Raw genomic sequence first — 17,500 nt, 5'->3', positions numbered from 1 at the left:
AAGTTGCGGGCTGAAGGAGATTTGACTGCTATTTCTAGCAGCTCATGCAACCCGTGGCGTACATGGCTCTCCGCTGATTAGAAACATAATCGTTTCTGCGTTAAGTCTGCTGCCTTACTGACACGTACACACGCACGCACGCAAGCACACACTCTAAAGATGTGCGTGCGTAGCACACACGCAAATATATGCTCACTCATTCATTCGCACACACACACACACACACACATTTAAGTACGCAAACACACACACACTCACACACTCTCTTTTTACTCTTTTACTCTTTTACTTGTTTCAGTCATTTGACTGCGGCCATACTGGAGCACCGCCTTTTAGTCGAGCAAATCGACCCCCCCAGGACTTATTCTTTGGAAGCCTAGTACTTATTCTATCGGGCTCTTTTGCCGAACCGCTAAGTAACGGGGACGTAAACACACCAGCATCGGTTGTCAAGCGATGTTGGGGGGGACAAACACAGACACATAAACATATACACGCACATACATATATATTTATATATATATACATATATATACATATATACGACGGGCTTCTTTCAGTTTCCGTCTACCAAATCCATCTTTTTAGATATATTTTTATCTTTTCCTTGATGGCGGCCATGCTGGGGCACCACCTTGAAGAATTTTTATTCGAATGAATCGATTCCAGTGTTTCTTCTTTTTTTTTTTTTTTTTGATTTTTGTAAGCCTGGTACTTATTCTGTCGGGTTTCTTTTACCGAACCGTTAAGTTACGGGGGACATAAAATCAACAACACCGATCATCAAGCGGAGTGGGGGTGGGGGGAAACAAACACATACATATATGTTTATATACGTTCGACGGGCTTCTTTCAGTTTCTGCGCACCGAATCCACTCTGGATTTGGTTAAGCCGAAACTATAGTAGAAGATGCTTGCCCAAGGTGTCACCAGTGGGACTGAACCCAGAACCATGTCAGTGGAAAGCAAGCTCCTTACCACACAGCCAAGGTTGCGGCTGTTGTTTGGTTTTTCTTCAAAGGTAACCTAATTGGGCTTAAACAATGCTTAGATAATTGTGCCTAATTTTGGGGAGGTTCTCTGGCAGACACACAACGAGTGCCGCATGGTTTGCGTCATACAAGGTGTTGGCCAACCTGCTGTGGAAGAAGACACAAACTTGCCTCAAAGTGCCGCGCAGCTGGGACTGAACCAGAAACCTTTTGGGTGCAACACGGCCTTCTTTAACCACTCACACTGAGAGGAACAGCCCGTCTTGTATGATATCGCTTGAGTGGCTGCGTATTCCTCAGATATATCATACACCATGAAGTACAGTCAACGAGAGGCAGTGCATAAGAAGGCCCTTCTTTAAATTACATGTACGATGTATTCATTAGGGTTCCGCACAGTTTCTTTTCTACCCGGGATACTTGCGGCAATAAATATATATGTCACGCTGTTCGATCCATTCCAACCCTTTCAAACCGGATTTATTTCTCAAGTGGATAATGGCCCTTATAGGGCCATACACTCGGATCATACGTCTGGCGCTGCATACTTACCAGAAAACCCGGAGCGGGACTATAGTGCAGCACATGGGTTGTAAGATTTTTGACTGGCACAAATACGTAGCAGCCGTGCCAAAAGGCTTAAATACACGGTTATGTCCCTATAGCTACACACACACACACACACACACACATTAAAGAAGGCCGTGTTACACCCGTTTCTGGTTCAGTCCCAGCTGCGCGGCACTTTGGGGCAAGTTTGTGTCTGAGTAGAGAGAGAGAGAGAGAGCTCTGTACTCAGTAAATATGCATACAGACACGTATTCGGTATACACACACACACATATACATACATTCTCAGCACATCCACATGCACACGCGCGCGCAACATGCACTTATATATACTTTCTGTGCACACAAATACACACTTCCAACACGCGCACGTACGCACACATATATACAAATACACACGCTCACACACATATAGACACAAATACACACCTACCACGCATACATGTTGCGTGAGTACACAAGTATACGTATTATCAATGCGCGTACACACACACACACACACACACACACATACACATATTATACACACACCGCATACGTTATAGACACACAAACATATACACACACACACACGTTTATCCCGAAATGCGTACACACACTCTACAGGTATACACGCTTTAACTTGCACACACACAAACAACGCAAATACGCTACTTCTATCACACACACACACACACACACACACACACTCTCGACACGCAAACACGCTACACTTAGAGGCGTATATTATTAACACACGTACACATTCACACACTACCTGAATTCACATACATCACGCAAACAACTAATAGTGGACACATACACACGCACTCGCATGCACACACATGCACGCTCGAACGCATGGATGCACACACCCCACACACACACACATACACACTCGCATACACACACACATGTACCTGTACATATATTGCACTACTTATGCACACGCATTACGCTCGCACATACACACACCGTTGCGCTACGTATACACACTATATAATATGTGTATAACAATGTACAGGTACACACACACACACACACACACACACACACACACACACCAAGCAAATACGCTAATGAGATACGTACACACACGCACACGCATACTATGCAAATCCACACGTGCGTATTTCTTCTCGTGGTTTATATAATTTATAGCGTCGTGGGTGCACACACTCACACATGCACACATGCACATACACGCATGCACATTCATACATACACTTATGTACCTGTACATATATTACACACACACACACACATACACACACAAGTGATACACATATACACAAACACGCACCCCCAGCAAACACGCTAATGAAATATGTACAAACACATGCACACACTGACACATACATACATACGCACACCACGAAAACACGCTAGGCTAATAATAGACGTACACACTACCAGTACACATTGTGTGTGTTTAACAGTGTACTGGTATACGCACACACACTATCTATGCAAATTCATACACACACACACGCACTGTCTTTGCAAATAAATAAACACGCACATGCGTGTTTATTTTCTCATGATTTAAACAGCGTCTAGCGCTCTATCCCTAAAAGGATAGATTATTTCTCCCCTCATCCTCTTTAGTATCATTTACGTTTCGATCCTTTTTACTGATTTTAGTGATCAGCGTGCAGCATGCTTGGGGCATCGTCTATAAGGGTCTGATCGAAATCCTACCTGTATAATCGAACAGCTAAGATGGACTGACTTTATCCCTAGATTAAATTAATCCAAGCATTACACACCTTTTCTTTTATCTATTACTTGTTTCAGGCATTAGGCAGCGGCCATGCTGGGGCACCGCCTTGAAGAGATTTTAGTCGAATGAATCGATTCCGGTATTTTTGTTTTTAAACCTGCTATTTATTCTATCGGTTTCTTTTGTTAAGTTACGGGGCAATGTAAACACACCAACACCGGTTGTCAGACGGTGGTAGAGTGACAAACACAAATAAACACACGCACGCACTTATATATATATATGTGTATGTGTGTGCACAACGGTCTTCTTTCAGTTTCCAGCTACGAACAATCGGTTTACAAACAATTTTTCGAGCATAAAACGTTTCAAGTGATGAACGGCCTTCAGGAACGAATTCATAAATCGAGGTTTCAATACACACACACACACACACACACACACTACATATTCTGTTCATTGCAACTATTTGTTTCGCCGGCGGACGTACACACACACACACACACACACACACACATACACACAAACACTGTCACGTTACGCAGTGGGATCGAACCTTAAATCTCGTGGCTGCCAACAGAATCACATCGCCACACTACTGAAAACTAGAATAGATTTGGCAAACTGCCCTCCTGCTCTATGTTATCTTCTAATCATTGTAGGTTTCAAAACTAAGCCTGCACTAATCTCCGTTTATCTTAATCCATCTTAATTTGATTCATCCCAACTAACACCATACCTCGGCTCAACTTAGTTCTGCTCGGCTGGTTTCACCACGGATCAGATCAACGCAATTCATTTAGCTTCACTAATCCCGGCTGAACACGACTTCAACTCGGCTCAACACAACGCCATCTTTTAGCTCTGTTCAGCACGGCGTCATCTCTACCCGGCTCAACATAGCCTCATCTCAACACGTCACATTTAAGCTCGACTTAACACGTTGTCATCTCAATTCGTCTCAACAGGGCATCATCTTTTAACTCGTCTCAACACGGCGTCACCCTTTAGGTCGGCTCAATATGGCGTCACTTTTTAGTTTGGCTCAGCACAACGTCCTCTTTCAACTTGGCTCAACACAGCCACAGCTCAACGTGACTCAACTTAACCTAACGTCTCGGCTAACTCAAGTCTCTAAAGTATGACAACTCATTTCAGCTCAACTCGGCTTATTTGAGCCGACACTCAGGCTCAACTAAGAGTTAGAGCCTAGCCTCAAATATACTGTAACTGCTAGATACCGCTGAAAAAAACACATTATATTTTCATAACTCAAAAATCAACTTTCGCTTTTCATCTTGACCGCTAAAATAAGCCCTGCTTTACAAGAATGGGAGAAGCGGATAATATAGATATTATCGACTTTAAGAATGAAAGAATTCTTTACTAATGAAACCAAATTCTCCTTACCCAATGCCCTACGCAACTACGATTTTGCAAATCTTAGAATCCATACAGATCTCATATGGAAACCCGTTCGCTCAATGTCTGTGGATCAGTAAATGTCACATTTCCAATCCAAAAGGCTCGTGTCAACTGCTTTCGATTTTTCATTCACTTGATTTGTGTGATTAGTTTTCTGAAACGCAAGAGGACTTCTCTTGGGTCCTCTCAGTCAACCTGCTAGAAATGACAGCGAGATGTCACTAAAATCCGCCATCACTAAGGAAGAACCCATTTATTGTTGTATTCTCTCAGAAGAATGCACTGTGGAAGTACGGAAGGATTATCTATAGTCAAAGACGTTCACGTTTGGAACGTCTATGATCTGAAGATCCACTGGAACAAGAATAACCTGGGGCTAAACAACGACTATAGCCCTGTACATTAGATAATGTAGTCCTAGATGTACTGTGTCTGAATAAAAGATAGGATGGTCACTGTAGGAACGCCTTTGACGATAAGGGTCAGGTCTAAGCTGGAATAAGCAACAACTATCGCCATTAGTGCTACTATACATGCGATCACGTGATCGACCAGACTAGCGGATGTTATATATCGCTAGTCACAGTGCACTTTGCATCGTTTTAGCTTTCGAACGATAACATCCCACTGGGTCGTTCCTTTTTACGAGGGATCTCAGAAGATAGTCACGAGGCCGTGGGGGTTTTTTTTTTATATCATTCGGGCGGCGGAGGGCCAAAGAAGTTAAGTCATGGGCCACGCCTATGAAGTGTCCCAGCAGACCCTCCTCGTTGGTTCTTCCAGACCGTTCTACCGACGGAGAACCCCCCCCCCCTCTCCTAGAACCTGCCAATGCCCAAACCTATTCGGTCCATAATCATCTATGCTTTTGTATATCTGGAACTATATTGTCCTACCAGATAAGGTGTGTTTCTTATATATACATTGGTAGCTTTGTTTAGTCTGAATGAGGAAGGATATACGTGTCTGTGAAATACTCAGCCACTTACATGTTAATTCCAGAGTAGGTTGGTTATTCACTTGATTGAACACCTTAGTCCTCATCGTTGAATGACGGAGACCCACCATACATATATACACAGGCGTGCTGTGTAGTAAGAAACTTATTTCCCAACCAAATGGTTCCAGGTTCGGTCCCACTGCGTGGCACCTTCAGCAAGTGGATTTGATAGATGGAAACTGAAGAAAATTCGTCGTGTGTGTGTGTGTGTATATATATATATATATATATATGTGTGTGTGTGTGTTTGTCTCCCCACCACCACCACTTGACAACCGGTGTTTACGTGCCGTAACTTAGCGGTTCCGCAAAGGAACCGATAGAATAAGTACTAGACCTTAAAAAAAATCTGGGGTCGACGAAAACCTTTCAAGGCGGTGTCCAAGCATGGCCACAGACTGAAACAAGTAAAAGGTAAAAATATAATTAAATAAACGAACAAGAAATTATGCAATGAACTTCATTTTGGAAGCTCCGGGGAAGCTTTAAGATGATACACAAGCACTAAGCTCTGCGTGCATTGCATCTTATAGCAGAAACAGCCGTAAGCCAATGAAGTTCATTAGATAATTTCTTGTTCCTCCGTCATTTATTTAATTTCATATTAAGCTCTGTACCCAACAAACACTTTAATCTGAAGCATACGGTGACGAGGGTTTCAGGTGATCCGATCAGCGGAATAGCCTGCTCCTCAAATTAATGTGCAAGTGACTGAACACTTCATGGACATGCGTACCCATAATGCACTTCTCAAAAATATTCTGCGTGAAACAGAATGTGTGAAGGCTGGCCCTTTGAATTACAGGTACTACTCCTTTTTGACAGCTGAGTGGAATCGAACTCCTGACCTGGTTATTAGCATCGCTATGCGTTAACGAAACCTTAAAGTAAACACACGCACATGTATATGTATGTGTGTGCGTGTCTATTTTCACTGCTGTATCGAAATGTGCCTCTTTCTGCCGGAAAGTGACTTAGTCAGTCATCGAATGACTAACAGATCGATAAAATAAAACAGCCGAGTGGAAAGAGATCTTGGCGAAGGGGTGGGTCCGATTGACTAAAAAAAAAAGCAACACAAACCGTAGTTTTGAGGGGAAGGGCAAGACGATTACATCGACCCCCTCCCCCCAGTATTTGATTGGCACTTTATTTATCGACCCCGTGAGAATGAAGGGCAAATTCGGCCTCAGCAGGATTTGAACTTAGAGCATAAGGCCGGAAAAATACCGCTAAGCATTTTGTCCGATGCACTATGATGATAATGATACTTCGATCTGAATATTTGACTGGTATGTTTAGCGACCCTGGATGGATTAAGGGCAAAATTAACCTCGGTGAAGTTTGAACTCAGAACCTAATAAGTAGCAAAACTATTCTTCCGATGCTCGCCATTTTACTAATAATAATTTAAAATAAAGCAGCGCTCCAGTATGGTCACCACAATCGAATGACAAACCAATATATATATTTGCCAGGCGTGGCTGTGTGGTTAAGAAATTTGCTTTGCAACCGCGTTCGCTTCGGGTTCAGTCCCATTGCGTGCCACCTTGGGCAAGGCCGACTAAACCCTTGTGAGTGAATTTAATAGTTGGAAACTAAGGGAAGCACTATATATATATATATATATATATATATATAGTGTGTGTGCTTGTGTTTTGCCCCCCCCCCCCTCCGTTAGACAACCAGTGTTGGTTCGAATTACGTATCCGTAACTTCGCCAAGTCACCGATAGAATAAGTCCTAAATTTAAAAAAGAGAGAGATAATATAGAAAATTAAATCAAATTGTTCAAATGGAACCCTTCAAAGCGGTGCTCCAGCGTGACCGCAATTCATTGACTGAAACAAGTAAAAGATAAAAAAATATTAAAAAATATGAACGCGAAGCGACGACAAGCTGCGACGCGAACTCCTGGCGCCTGCTTTGCATAGCTGCGCCTGACGTTTGTAGCAATCTGTTGGTCATGCAAACTACAAGCAAGCAGTTTGCGAATCTCGAATTGTGTTTTTGCAGTGGAAGGAAAAAGCAGAAAGCTTCGTCGGAACTTTTCCAAACCAATTCTTTTCTTTCTCACCAAGAATTGCCATCACCGAGTTCTTTATTCAGTCACTTAACGTTTAATCCAAGAGATTACTCCCACACAGCTGGGTGTATAAAATTATATATATATAAGTATATACATATATATATACGTACACGCACACACACCTCTCTTTCTCTATCTCTCTCTCTCTCTCTGTTAGTATGCCTTTTCGTTGATCGAATATATTTAGAGAGGGAGAGAGCACTACGTATACAGGTACGTATATATATATATATATATATATACATGCATGTATGTATATTCACACGTATATATGTATTGTATATATGCATATAAAATTTGAAAAGAAGACGTCGTTGGATTTTATACACACACACCCGTGCAATATATATATATATATATATATATATATATATATATATTTATGTGTGTGTGTGTGTAACATGAAGTTTATATACAGACACACACACACGCACGCCCCTATATGTATACGCACACACACACACATACGTTGCGCTCTCATTTCTTCAACTGGAGCAACTTCGAAAAATGGTAAAAGTTTGTAGTTGATGAAAATATGAAAAAAGAAAAGAAATTGTTTTTCAGACTCTGTGTGTGTGTGCGTATATATATATATATATATATATATATATGCGTGTGTGTGTTGATGAATACAAATTGTTATAATTTCTTATAAATTATATTACAAAACACACACATACACAGAAATTCTATCTATCTATCTATCGATATTTCTATCTATCTATTTATCAATCTATCTATTTATCTATTTGTCTATCTATTTATCAATCTATCTATTTATCAATCTATCTATCTATCTATCTATAGTATGCTGTGTCGATTTTTGTTATGTATAATAATGTTAGTTGTAATAATAATAATAATAATAATAATAACCATCATTTCTGTTGTTCTTTCTTCTCTGCCAGGTGTACAAACTTTAGGATTTTTTAAAATTATGGCATTTCAAAACCAGAAAATGGAACTATTACACGGGAATATTATTTTTTACCTTCTTATTTTGTGGATTTTTATACATTCAGGTAAGTGCAACATACATCCATATAATCTTTCTTTGCGTATATATACTTTTTAAATATATTAGCTATATGTTTCTATGGTGTATATATATATATATACGGGGGAGTACTGAAAAGTTCCTGGCTTTGAGTAAAAGAAAATACAGGAGGATCAGTTAATTATGATTTTATTCAATATATTCATTCCCCTCTCAGATTCACTCAAGCCCTGTGAAAGAACAGGGAAGGTTGGGCCTCCAACCAGGCCCTTCGTGATACCCTTAAGCCCAGGAACTTTTCAGCACTCCCTCGTAGATATTCGTTTTTTGTGGTAATCTTTTTGTATATCATTTTGAGATATGTATATATGTGTAGATATCTTAAATATGCGTGTGCGTTGGAAATTTTAAATGTTTGACTAAAAAAAAGTTATCGTAACTTGCGCGAAGACCCTGTTCCGCTACAGGTAAAACTCCAGACAAGCATAAGACTGACATGACCAAAATTATGTTATCGATCCCTAATCTGTTATTGAGAACTCTTTCTTCCAACAGCCAACCCTAAACGATATGTATACTATGTTACTAAAGCAGAAAAAAACTTCACAAACTGGTTACTCAGACAGTTTTAATAGCAAAGAATTTTTTTACAAATCCTGCTATATATATATATATATATATATATATATATATATATATATATATATCATCATCATCATCATCGTTTAACGTCCGCCTTCCATGCTAGCATGGGTTGGACATATATATATATATATGATTTGACTAGAAAATATAGACACTCATTATGTACATATATATATATATGTTTATATATGCATACACACACTCTGTGTCCGTACACGCACATACTTGGCAGAAAAAAAAAATTGTGACTCCTATGGGATTAGAACCACACTTCCATCTCTTACCGGTTAATCTTACTACCGGTTACTCGAAAGTAAGGTGCATGTAGGACGTGATTTGAGGAATATTTGGTTACTATTTCTAGGATATCTGGCAACCACGTCGTGATATTCCTCATTGATTGATATGGTACTAGTCATACGCTGTGGCCATGGTTGGGTCGTGTTAGGAAGGCGGCGGATAAGTTTAAAAGCCATAACTGTGATACAAGAACGCTGTCACAGGAATTACCAATTATTGACCGGGTATGTGCGATCGTACCCGTACCCGATGCGTGATAGTAGCAGATGAATCAGTCTGCGAAAGAGGATAGCTTAATCGATATCGTACCGGATAAATTGATTTGAAGTATATTTAGTTCACACCTAGCTTTGCGTTCTGAGTTCAAATGCGGCTGAAGACGGACTTTTCATATCGGCCTTTGGAATCCATGAAATGCTACTATACCAGTGAAATATTGGCGTATGCGTGTGTATGTATGTACATATATATATATATATGTATATATATATATATGTATATATATATATATATATATATGTATATATATGTATATATATATATATATATATATATATATATATATATATATATATATATATACACACACATACATATATGTTGCTGAAAACAGGAAAAATAGAACTCAAATATATGTATATTTTCATTAATATTTAGTAGAAGTAAGAGTGACTCAAGGTCCCAGAGTTTCGTGTGTTGGCACTTATCAAACTTTTTGATAGTGTCAACGTACGAAACTCTTGGACCTTGAGTCACTCAGTTACTTCTAATATATAGGCCCAAGCATGGCCGTGTGTTAAGCTTTGTGAGTGGATTTGGCAGGCGGAAACTGAAAGGAGCCCATTGGAGATATATTTGTGTGTGTCTTTGTGTCCACCACTACCATCAACGGGTGTTGATGTATTTACGTGTCTGTCACTCAGCGTTTGGACAAAATAGACGCCGATCGAATAAGCACCAGGCTTTTAAAAGAATAAGTACTGGGATCGATTTGTTCGACCAAAATTCTTCAAGATGGTGCCCCAGCATGGCCACAGGCTAATGTCGGAAACAAGTAAAATTAAAACATTATATATATATATAAAATTGTGGACTTCGATTAGCAGACGACAGCCTAAGTCTCTGCAATTCCTTGTTGAACAACCAGCACAGATGACATTTTTTTTTTTATAGTGATCGAATTTTTATGCTGTACATTAACTCACTCCCTTCAGCAAATCGATATTGCTTGCACAGGTGCACAAGTGTGCCACACGTCAGATGTCGAAGTGATTGCAGAGGGAAATGAAACTAAGAGCCTTGCTCAAGAACACCGACCGACCCGGGGAGTGGTAACTACAGTTTTGCGTACCACTGAGGCCACGTACCTTCAGCGTGCGCGCACGCACGCACACGTGACCCGGCGGCGGCACATCGAGGGTGTGCCAGCTGGAGGGATAAAGAGGGCTGCGTCAGCACTAAGATGAGTAAAAACTGAAGTGACATTAAATGAAGTGCTTTGCTTAAGGCCACAATGTGCCGCTCGGTCTTGGAATCGAACACACGATCTTAGAATCGCCGGAATGGAAGCCTAACCTCTATCTTCACACACTCACACACACACACACACACACCTTCATACACACGCACACATTTACTCACACATTTCTTCATACACACACACACAAACGTGCATTCACACACGCACACATTTACTCATACACACACACACAAACGTGCATTCAAATATGCACACATTCACTCACACGCACGCTCACGTAAATTCGCACTTTCACACATGCGTACACACGTCCATACTCACATACACACACACCCTTGCGCACACATGCATTGGCGTGCGCACACACACACGCACGCGCACGCGCGCGCGCACCATACGGGCGTGCACACTCGCGCACACACAAGTCTGATCTTATAATTTATCAATGTTTGTATTTTATTTATTGTATAATATTCATCAATACTTTGTTCATTTCTCCCCCCTTTTGTTCTATACACACACACACACACACACACACACACACACACACACACACGTAATTTCTTGTATCTGATATTTTATTCTTGTATTTTCGTCTTCAAAGCTGCCCTTAACGTTTTGGGCCCTAGTGGCGAATAAAAATGACCCCACAAAGCTAACCCTTATAAACTTGTCATAGATCCTCGTTTCTGTCTTTACCTCTGGACCGGCCCTTGTAATCAATACAAAAATAATAATAATAATAATAATAATAATAATGATAATAAACGTGGGCTCCTCTGAACCTTTTAATAATCAGTGAATTTTCACCACTCTTGTAAGGTTAGCGAACCCTTGAGGCGATTTCATCTCTCTTAGCTCTGAAGTGTATATTGTGTATGTTACAATACATTTATAAAGGGACATTTTCCTGGGCGAAAACCCGCAGCCTATAGCTTTTCAGCCACACGCAGACCCTAATATGTTGCATTCGTAAAGTTTTTACACTTAAACGTATTTCTTTATTCACTGTATACGCCGTTCTTTTGAACACAAACCTTTCAGGGGTTTTCCTTTGTGTCCCGTCCCTAATTCTAATTTCAACGGAGCTTTGGAATAATCGTCCTTCGAGGTCCCATACTTCATGGGAATGAAGAAGCAATTGAAGAACAGTGGTGCAAGATTTAAATCTAAACGCTTTACCTGTCCACATCCTTTCATAGACTTGTATTGTAGTTCGACCTTTGCGTACATTCTGCTTCATAATAAGCTTTCTTTTCGTAATTCTTACGTTACTCTTATTCTGGTCGTTAAAAAATAGTTGGAAAATGTGTGTGAGACATGCATGGATACGAGGAAATATGTCTTGTGTATCATTCTTTAAATATTAAGGTCTTGCAGATTTTTATAGTCCCAGATTTCGTGATTATTTGTAGTGAATGAATTTTGCGTTCTCTCCCCAAGGATCCAAGGGGTTTAGCCATACTTTGCTCCAGACGGTTCCATATGTATCCTGTTGTTCCAATAATAATATTAAGTATGACACTCAAACGTATCTTCGGGATGGGTTAATTAGCAAACTCCTTATCAATGGTTCGTACATGTTTTTATATACATGTATATGTGTCTGTGCGCGCACACACGCACATATTTCTATAGATATACACACACACACACACACACACACACACGCATGCACACGTATAGTGGATGCACACATGATGAAATGGTGGAAAGGTTCGTTTTCGCAACAAATATGTCTCGGCTTCGATTCTACTGCGTGAGTCTTTCACAACAGCCTTTTAAGCGACCGAAATGAAGCGAGTGAATTTGTCCGACCCGTGGCAATAAAAAAATCACATTGGTCCGAGATGCTACTCAGTGGGATCGAAAGTGGGACCGCGTAGTTGCGAAGCATTTATGTATATAACAAATATAAACGCAGTATGGCCAAATGATTCATATGTTCGTCTCATTGCCACGGATTCTGGGTTCGCTCCCAATCAACGCACGCATGGCATCTTCAGCGATTATTATTTACTATTGACACGGTTGACGGAAACTGCATAGAAGCTTGTGTGTAATATAAAGATATATATGTATTTATGTGTGTGTGTGTGTGTGTGTGTGTTTGTAAAGTGTGTGCGTATTCATATATATATATAATATATGGTAAATAAACATACACACACACGACGTGCTTCTTTCAGTTTCCGTCTACCAAATCTATAAGGTGCCACGAAGTGGGATTGAACCTAGAACCGTGTGGTTAGGAAGCAAACTTCTTACCACACACTCTTCCTGTTTATATTTTAGAAACAGCTGATTCACTTCGTCGCAAAGTTTTTCTCCTTTGTCCTCTTATAATAACGAAAATTGCTAAGACACATTCAGCGTAACAAGGTCGTACCCTTTTTCATTACGGGTACCATTCACCCGACTGGCTTCTGTACAGTTTCCATCTACATGATTTCAGTCACTAAGTATGGGTCCACTTGAGGTTATAGGAAATGACATTTGCGCAAGATGCCACGCAGGGATATTGAAACCGCGACCTCTTGGTTGCCAATGAGTTTCTTAAACGCTTAGCCAAATCACGCACTCACACACGCATAGTAGGTATATAATACATATATACGTACACATACACCCACACGCACGTTTACACATACACACAAACAAAATCTACAGAGCATATTATCTTGCGTATTATTATACATTTAATAAATCCATGTACACATGTGGCTCACACATGTAGCCCTGTGAGTTCAGAAGGTCGCTTCTTCATTACAGAGGGTCTGGTTTCGATTTCATGTTGCAGCTTCTTCAGCAAGTTCCTCTTGCCAATGTTTTCTGAGTGATATTTGGTAGACGGGAACTGTTTGGAAGCCCGCTATGTACGCATGTGCGTACGAGGTAGGCGCAAGCATGGCTTACACGCACATGCAACCACATAGTTCTGAGTTCAATCTTGCTGCACGGAACGCTGGGCTTAACGATCGATGCCTCGCGAGTGAATTTGGTAGATGGATCTGCATGAAAACCCGCCGTGTGTGTGTATAAATATAATGTGTAATTGGTCTTTTAGCTTAATGGTACAGAGCACTCAGCCAGAATTTGATAGGCGCAGGGTTCGATTCCCTGTGAGGCTTGCTGGTCACTTATTCTGGCACTGGGTGCTCAAACATGGCCACAGCCTTTGGGCTGAAATATAAAAAAATAAAATGTGTGCGTGTGTTTGTGCCCCTCTCCCACCACCACTGCATGACAACCAGTGTTGCTTTGTTTACATCCCAGTGACATAACGGTTCAGCAAAGGAGACTTAGAATAAGAAAAATAAGTCCGGGGATCGATTTGTTTTACTAAAGACCCTTCAAGGTGGTGCCCCTGCATGGCCGCAGATACAAGTAAAAGATAAGTCACACACACACAGATGCTTAATATTCTGAGTAGATAATAATTTTAATGAGAGATCCCGGCCGGCAAGATAATTACTGAAAAACCCAGTACGCTGAACCAATACATTTTGTGATGTTTGTTCTGCCCGAGTTGCTCAGACATTCCCCGTCTGTAATGCAGTGTGAACCATCGATCGCTCCCGTTCTCGATCGGAACTAGTAACCAACGAAGTTTCCGGTCACCCTATTAGCTAAACACATCAGGCATAAATGTAATGTGTAAACACACCCTTACGGCCTTCACTGGCCCCTTTTATAGTGAACTTGTTGAGGAAGAGATTTCACTGTTCTACTGAGCGACCTCTAGTGACCCCCACAGAAACTCCCTTGTGGTCCCCTATTTAAAAAGAGAAAACAGTAAGGAGTTGAGGCATGAATATTAGGGATATTAGGGATGGATATTAAGTAGCTCCTTCACTAGGTTCATGATATCCCTATTTTAAAGTGGAGGCGCTTAGCCTAGTGTTTAGGGTAGTTGGATTCATGATCATAAGACTGTGGTTTCGATTCCAAGCGATACGTTGTGTTCCTGAGCAAAACCCTTCCTTTCATGTTACTCCTATCCACTCAGCTGGTAGAAATGAGTTATCCTGTGACGGACCGGCATCACGTCCCTGAAGGAATACATACACCCGAGAAACCAGGAAACCGGCCCCTATGCTCCTTACAGAGTAAATGTGGACTAACCAGTGGACTCAAGTTGCATGGCTTAGTGGTCAGGGTGTTGGACTCCTGATCGTAAGATTATAGTTTCGATTCCTGGACCGGGTGATGCGTTGTGTTCTTGAGCAAAACACTTCATTTCACACTGTTCCAGTCCACCCAGCTCGTAAAAACGAGTGACCCTGCGAATGATCGGCGTCCCGTCAACGGTAAGTTTGTGAATAAATTATGCCGTGGAAACCGGGAAACTGGCCCTAAGAGTCCATATGAGTCTATATGAGTCTGTATGAGTCGGGAAGAGTCTTTGTCTCTTTTAAGACCAGTTGGAAGTTTGTTGAGGAGAGATTTGTTTATTATATAAAATAAGGTTAAGTGACTACATAGAAGATCCCTCACTAGTTCATGTGGTCCCTACTTTAAAGGGCAATAAGTAGGGGTCTTTGTGTAAAGGAAATTTGAGTGTTACATTGATTGTGTGATTCCCTCGTCTTTTTTTAAAGGCATCGGGGAATTTTAAGCTCGCTCCCTCGCTAAAATAACCCCTATTTCAAAGACAGTAAGGAATGCTGAGGCGACACATACACACACATACATAGATACATACATACACACATGCACACACAATCCACTCACACATCTACACACACAAATATACATATATACATACACAAACATACATACGCACGCGCTTCTGAATTCCAAAGGAGACGGATAAATAGTGTGTATATGTGTGTATATACCCCAACGTGTGTGAGTGAGTGTATATAGATATTATATATAGACGGGTGTTCGGCTTTAATTACAATAACTTTTAAGAACATTCTCGTGTCAAAAAAATATCAAAACATTGGCTGGAATTGAAACCACATCCGCAGTGTTTGGTCGTCGTGAAATGAAAAAGCTGTCTTGTTTTGACATCTGGATGACTTTCTCAAATACAAAATATGTCGTTTGTGTGTGTGTGTGTGTGTGTGTGGTGTGCATTTGTATGTGTGTGTTGTATTGTGTGTATGCGAGAGAGGGGGGGGGGGAAGACAGACTAGTGTGTGTGTGAGAGAGAGAGAGAGAGGGGGACCAGTGTGTGTGAGACAGACAGAAACTCTGTGTGTGGTGAAGTTGTGTAGTGTGTGTGTGTGTAGTGCAAAGTTGTGTGAGAGACAGACGGACAGGGACAAGTGTGTGGGGGAGAGTGGGAGAACAGCGTATATTTGAGAGAGAGGGGGAGATAAGTGTGTGTGTGTGGTGAAGTTAAGTAATGTGTGAGTATATGTGATGTAAAATGTGTGTGTGTGAGAGACAGACAGATAGACAGACGGACTTGTATATATGTCTGTGTGCAAGAGAGAGAGGGGGGGATCTGCGCGAGACGTGTGTGTTTGTGATAGTTTAAAATGCGGCTGTATGTGTAACCGTAGATATTTATAACACGCGTATGTCTGTGTGTTTGTTTAATAGTGCGTGCGAGAATAGTGTGTGTCTGTAATAGGTACCAGGGACGGTCTTCCATTTTTGGAGCACCAGTGCCACTCAAGGCATTGCGTACGACCCATTGCCTTGTCACCATAAGCTTGCCAAAACATACTCAATATCTCCGTAGCAGACTTCCCAAGTTTAACGTAGAATTTCACGTTGGTTCTTTGCTCCTGTCCATAACAAAATCGCAGACTACAACATACACGTGATCACAAAAACACAAATTTCACAACTTGCAAAATAAACACACTGATGTTACTCGACACACTGCCTCATGAAGGACACTCCTAGCTCTCACTGCGCACGCAAGCGTGTGCTGCCATCTGTTGGCGCGCTGCAGAGCTAGTCCGGGAACTTTTTGATACCATTTCGTACGTGTAATACTATGTCTTGTGTCTGTCAGCGTAGCGTCAAGTATTTTGTGTCTGTATATAGGCGGCGGCACTTTCAACCTTTCGAGGTCGATAAATTAAGTACCAGCTAATCACTGGGGTCGATGTAATCGACTTAATCCCTTTGTCTGTCCTTGTTGTTTCCCCTCTATGTTTAGCCCCTTGTGAGCAATAAAGAAATAAGAAACCTTAGCGCGCCGGGCGAAATGCTTAGCGGTATTTCGTCTGTCTTTACGTTCTGAGTTCGAATTCCGCCGAGGTCGACTTTGCCATTCATCCTTTTGGAGTCGATTAAATAAGTACCAGTTACGTACTGGGGTCGATGTAATCGACT

At 41.1% G+C, this 17,500-nt stretch overlaps 1 protein-coding gene across 3 annotated transcripts in view; it reads left to right on the top strand.

Annotated features, from left to right (window-relative positions):
- LOC106869334 (netrin receptor UNC5C) overlaps positions 1-17,500 on the top strand; it is a 528,047-nt gene that overhangs the window by 13,966 nt on the left and 496,581 nt on the right. For 2 of the 3 annotated variants that reach the window (XM_089345427.1, XM_089345430.1), the window contains exon 2: positions 8,687-8,800. In XM_089345427.1, coding sequence (XP_089201553.1) covers positions 8,716-8,800 — 85 coding nt within the window. In that variant the 5' untranslated portion in view covers positions 8,687-8,715. Of the gene's footprint in view, positions 1-7,386; positions 7,992-8,686; positions 8,801-17,500 lie in introns of those variants that run through there. The other variant, XM_089345428.1, reaches the window with a different exon arrangement.

This window comes from Octopus bimaculoides, chromosome 29 (assembly GCF_046866305.1).
Source record: "Octopus bimaculoides isolate indiv1 chromosome 29, ASM4686630v1, whole genome shotgun sequence".
Lineage (NCBI taxonomy): Eukaryota > Metazoa > Mollusca > Cephalopoda > Octopoda > Octopodidae > Octopus > Octopus bimaculoides.
Note: the sequence above shows the minus strand (reverse complement) of the source record. Positions and strands in the feature narration are given on the sequence as shown.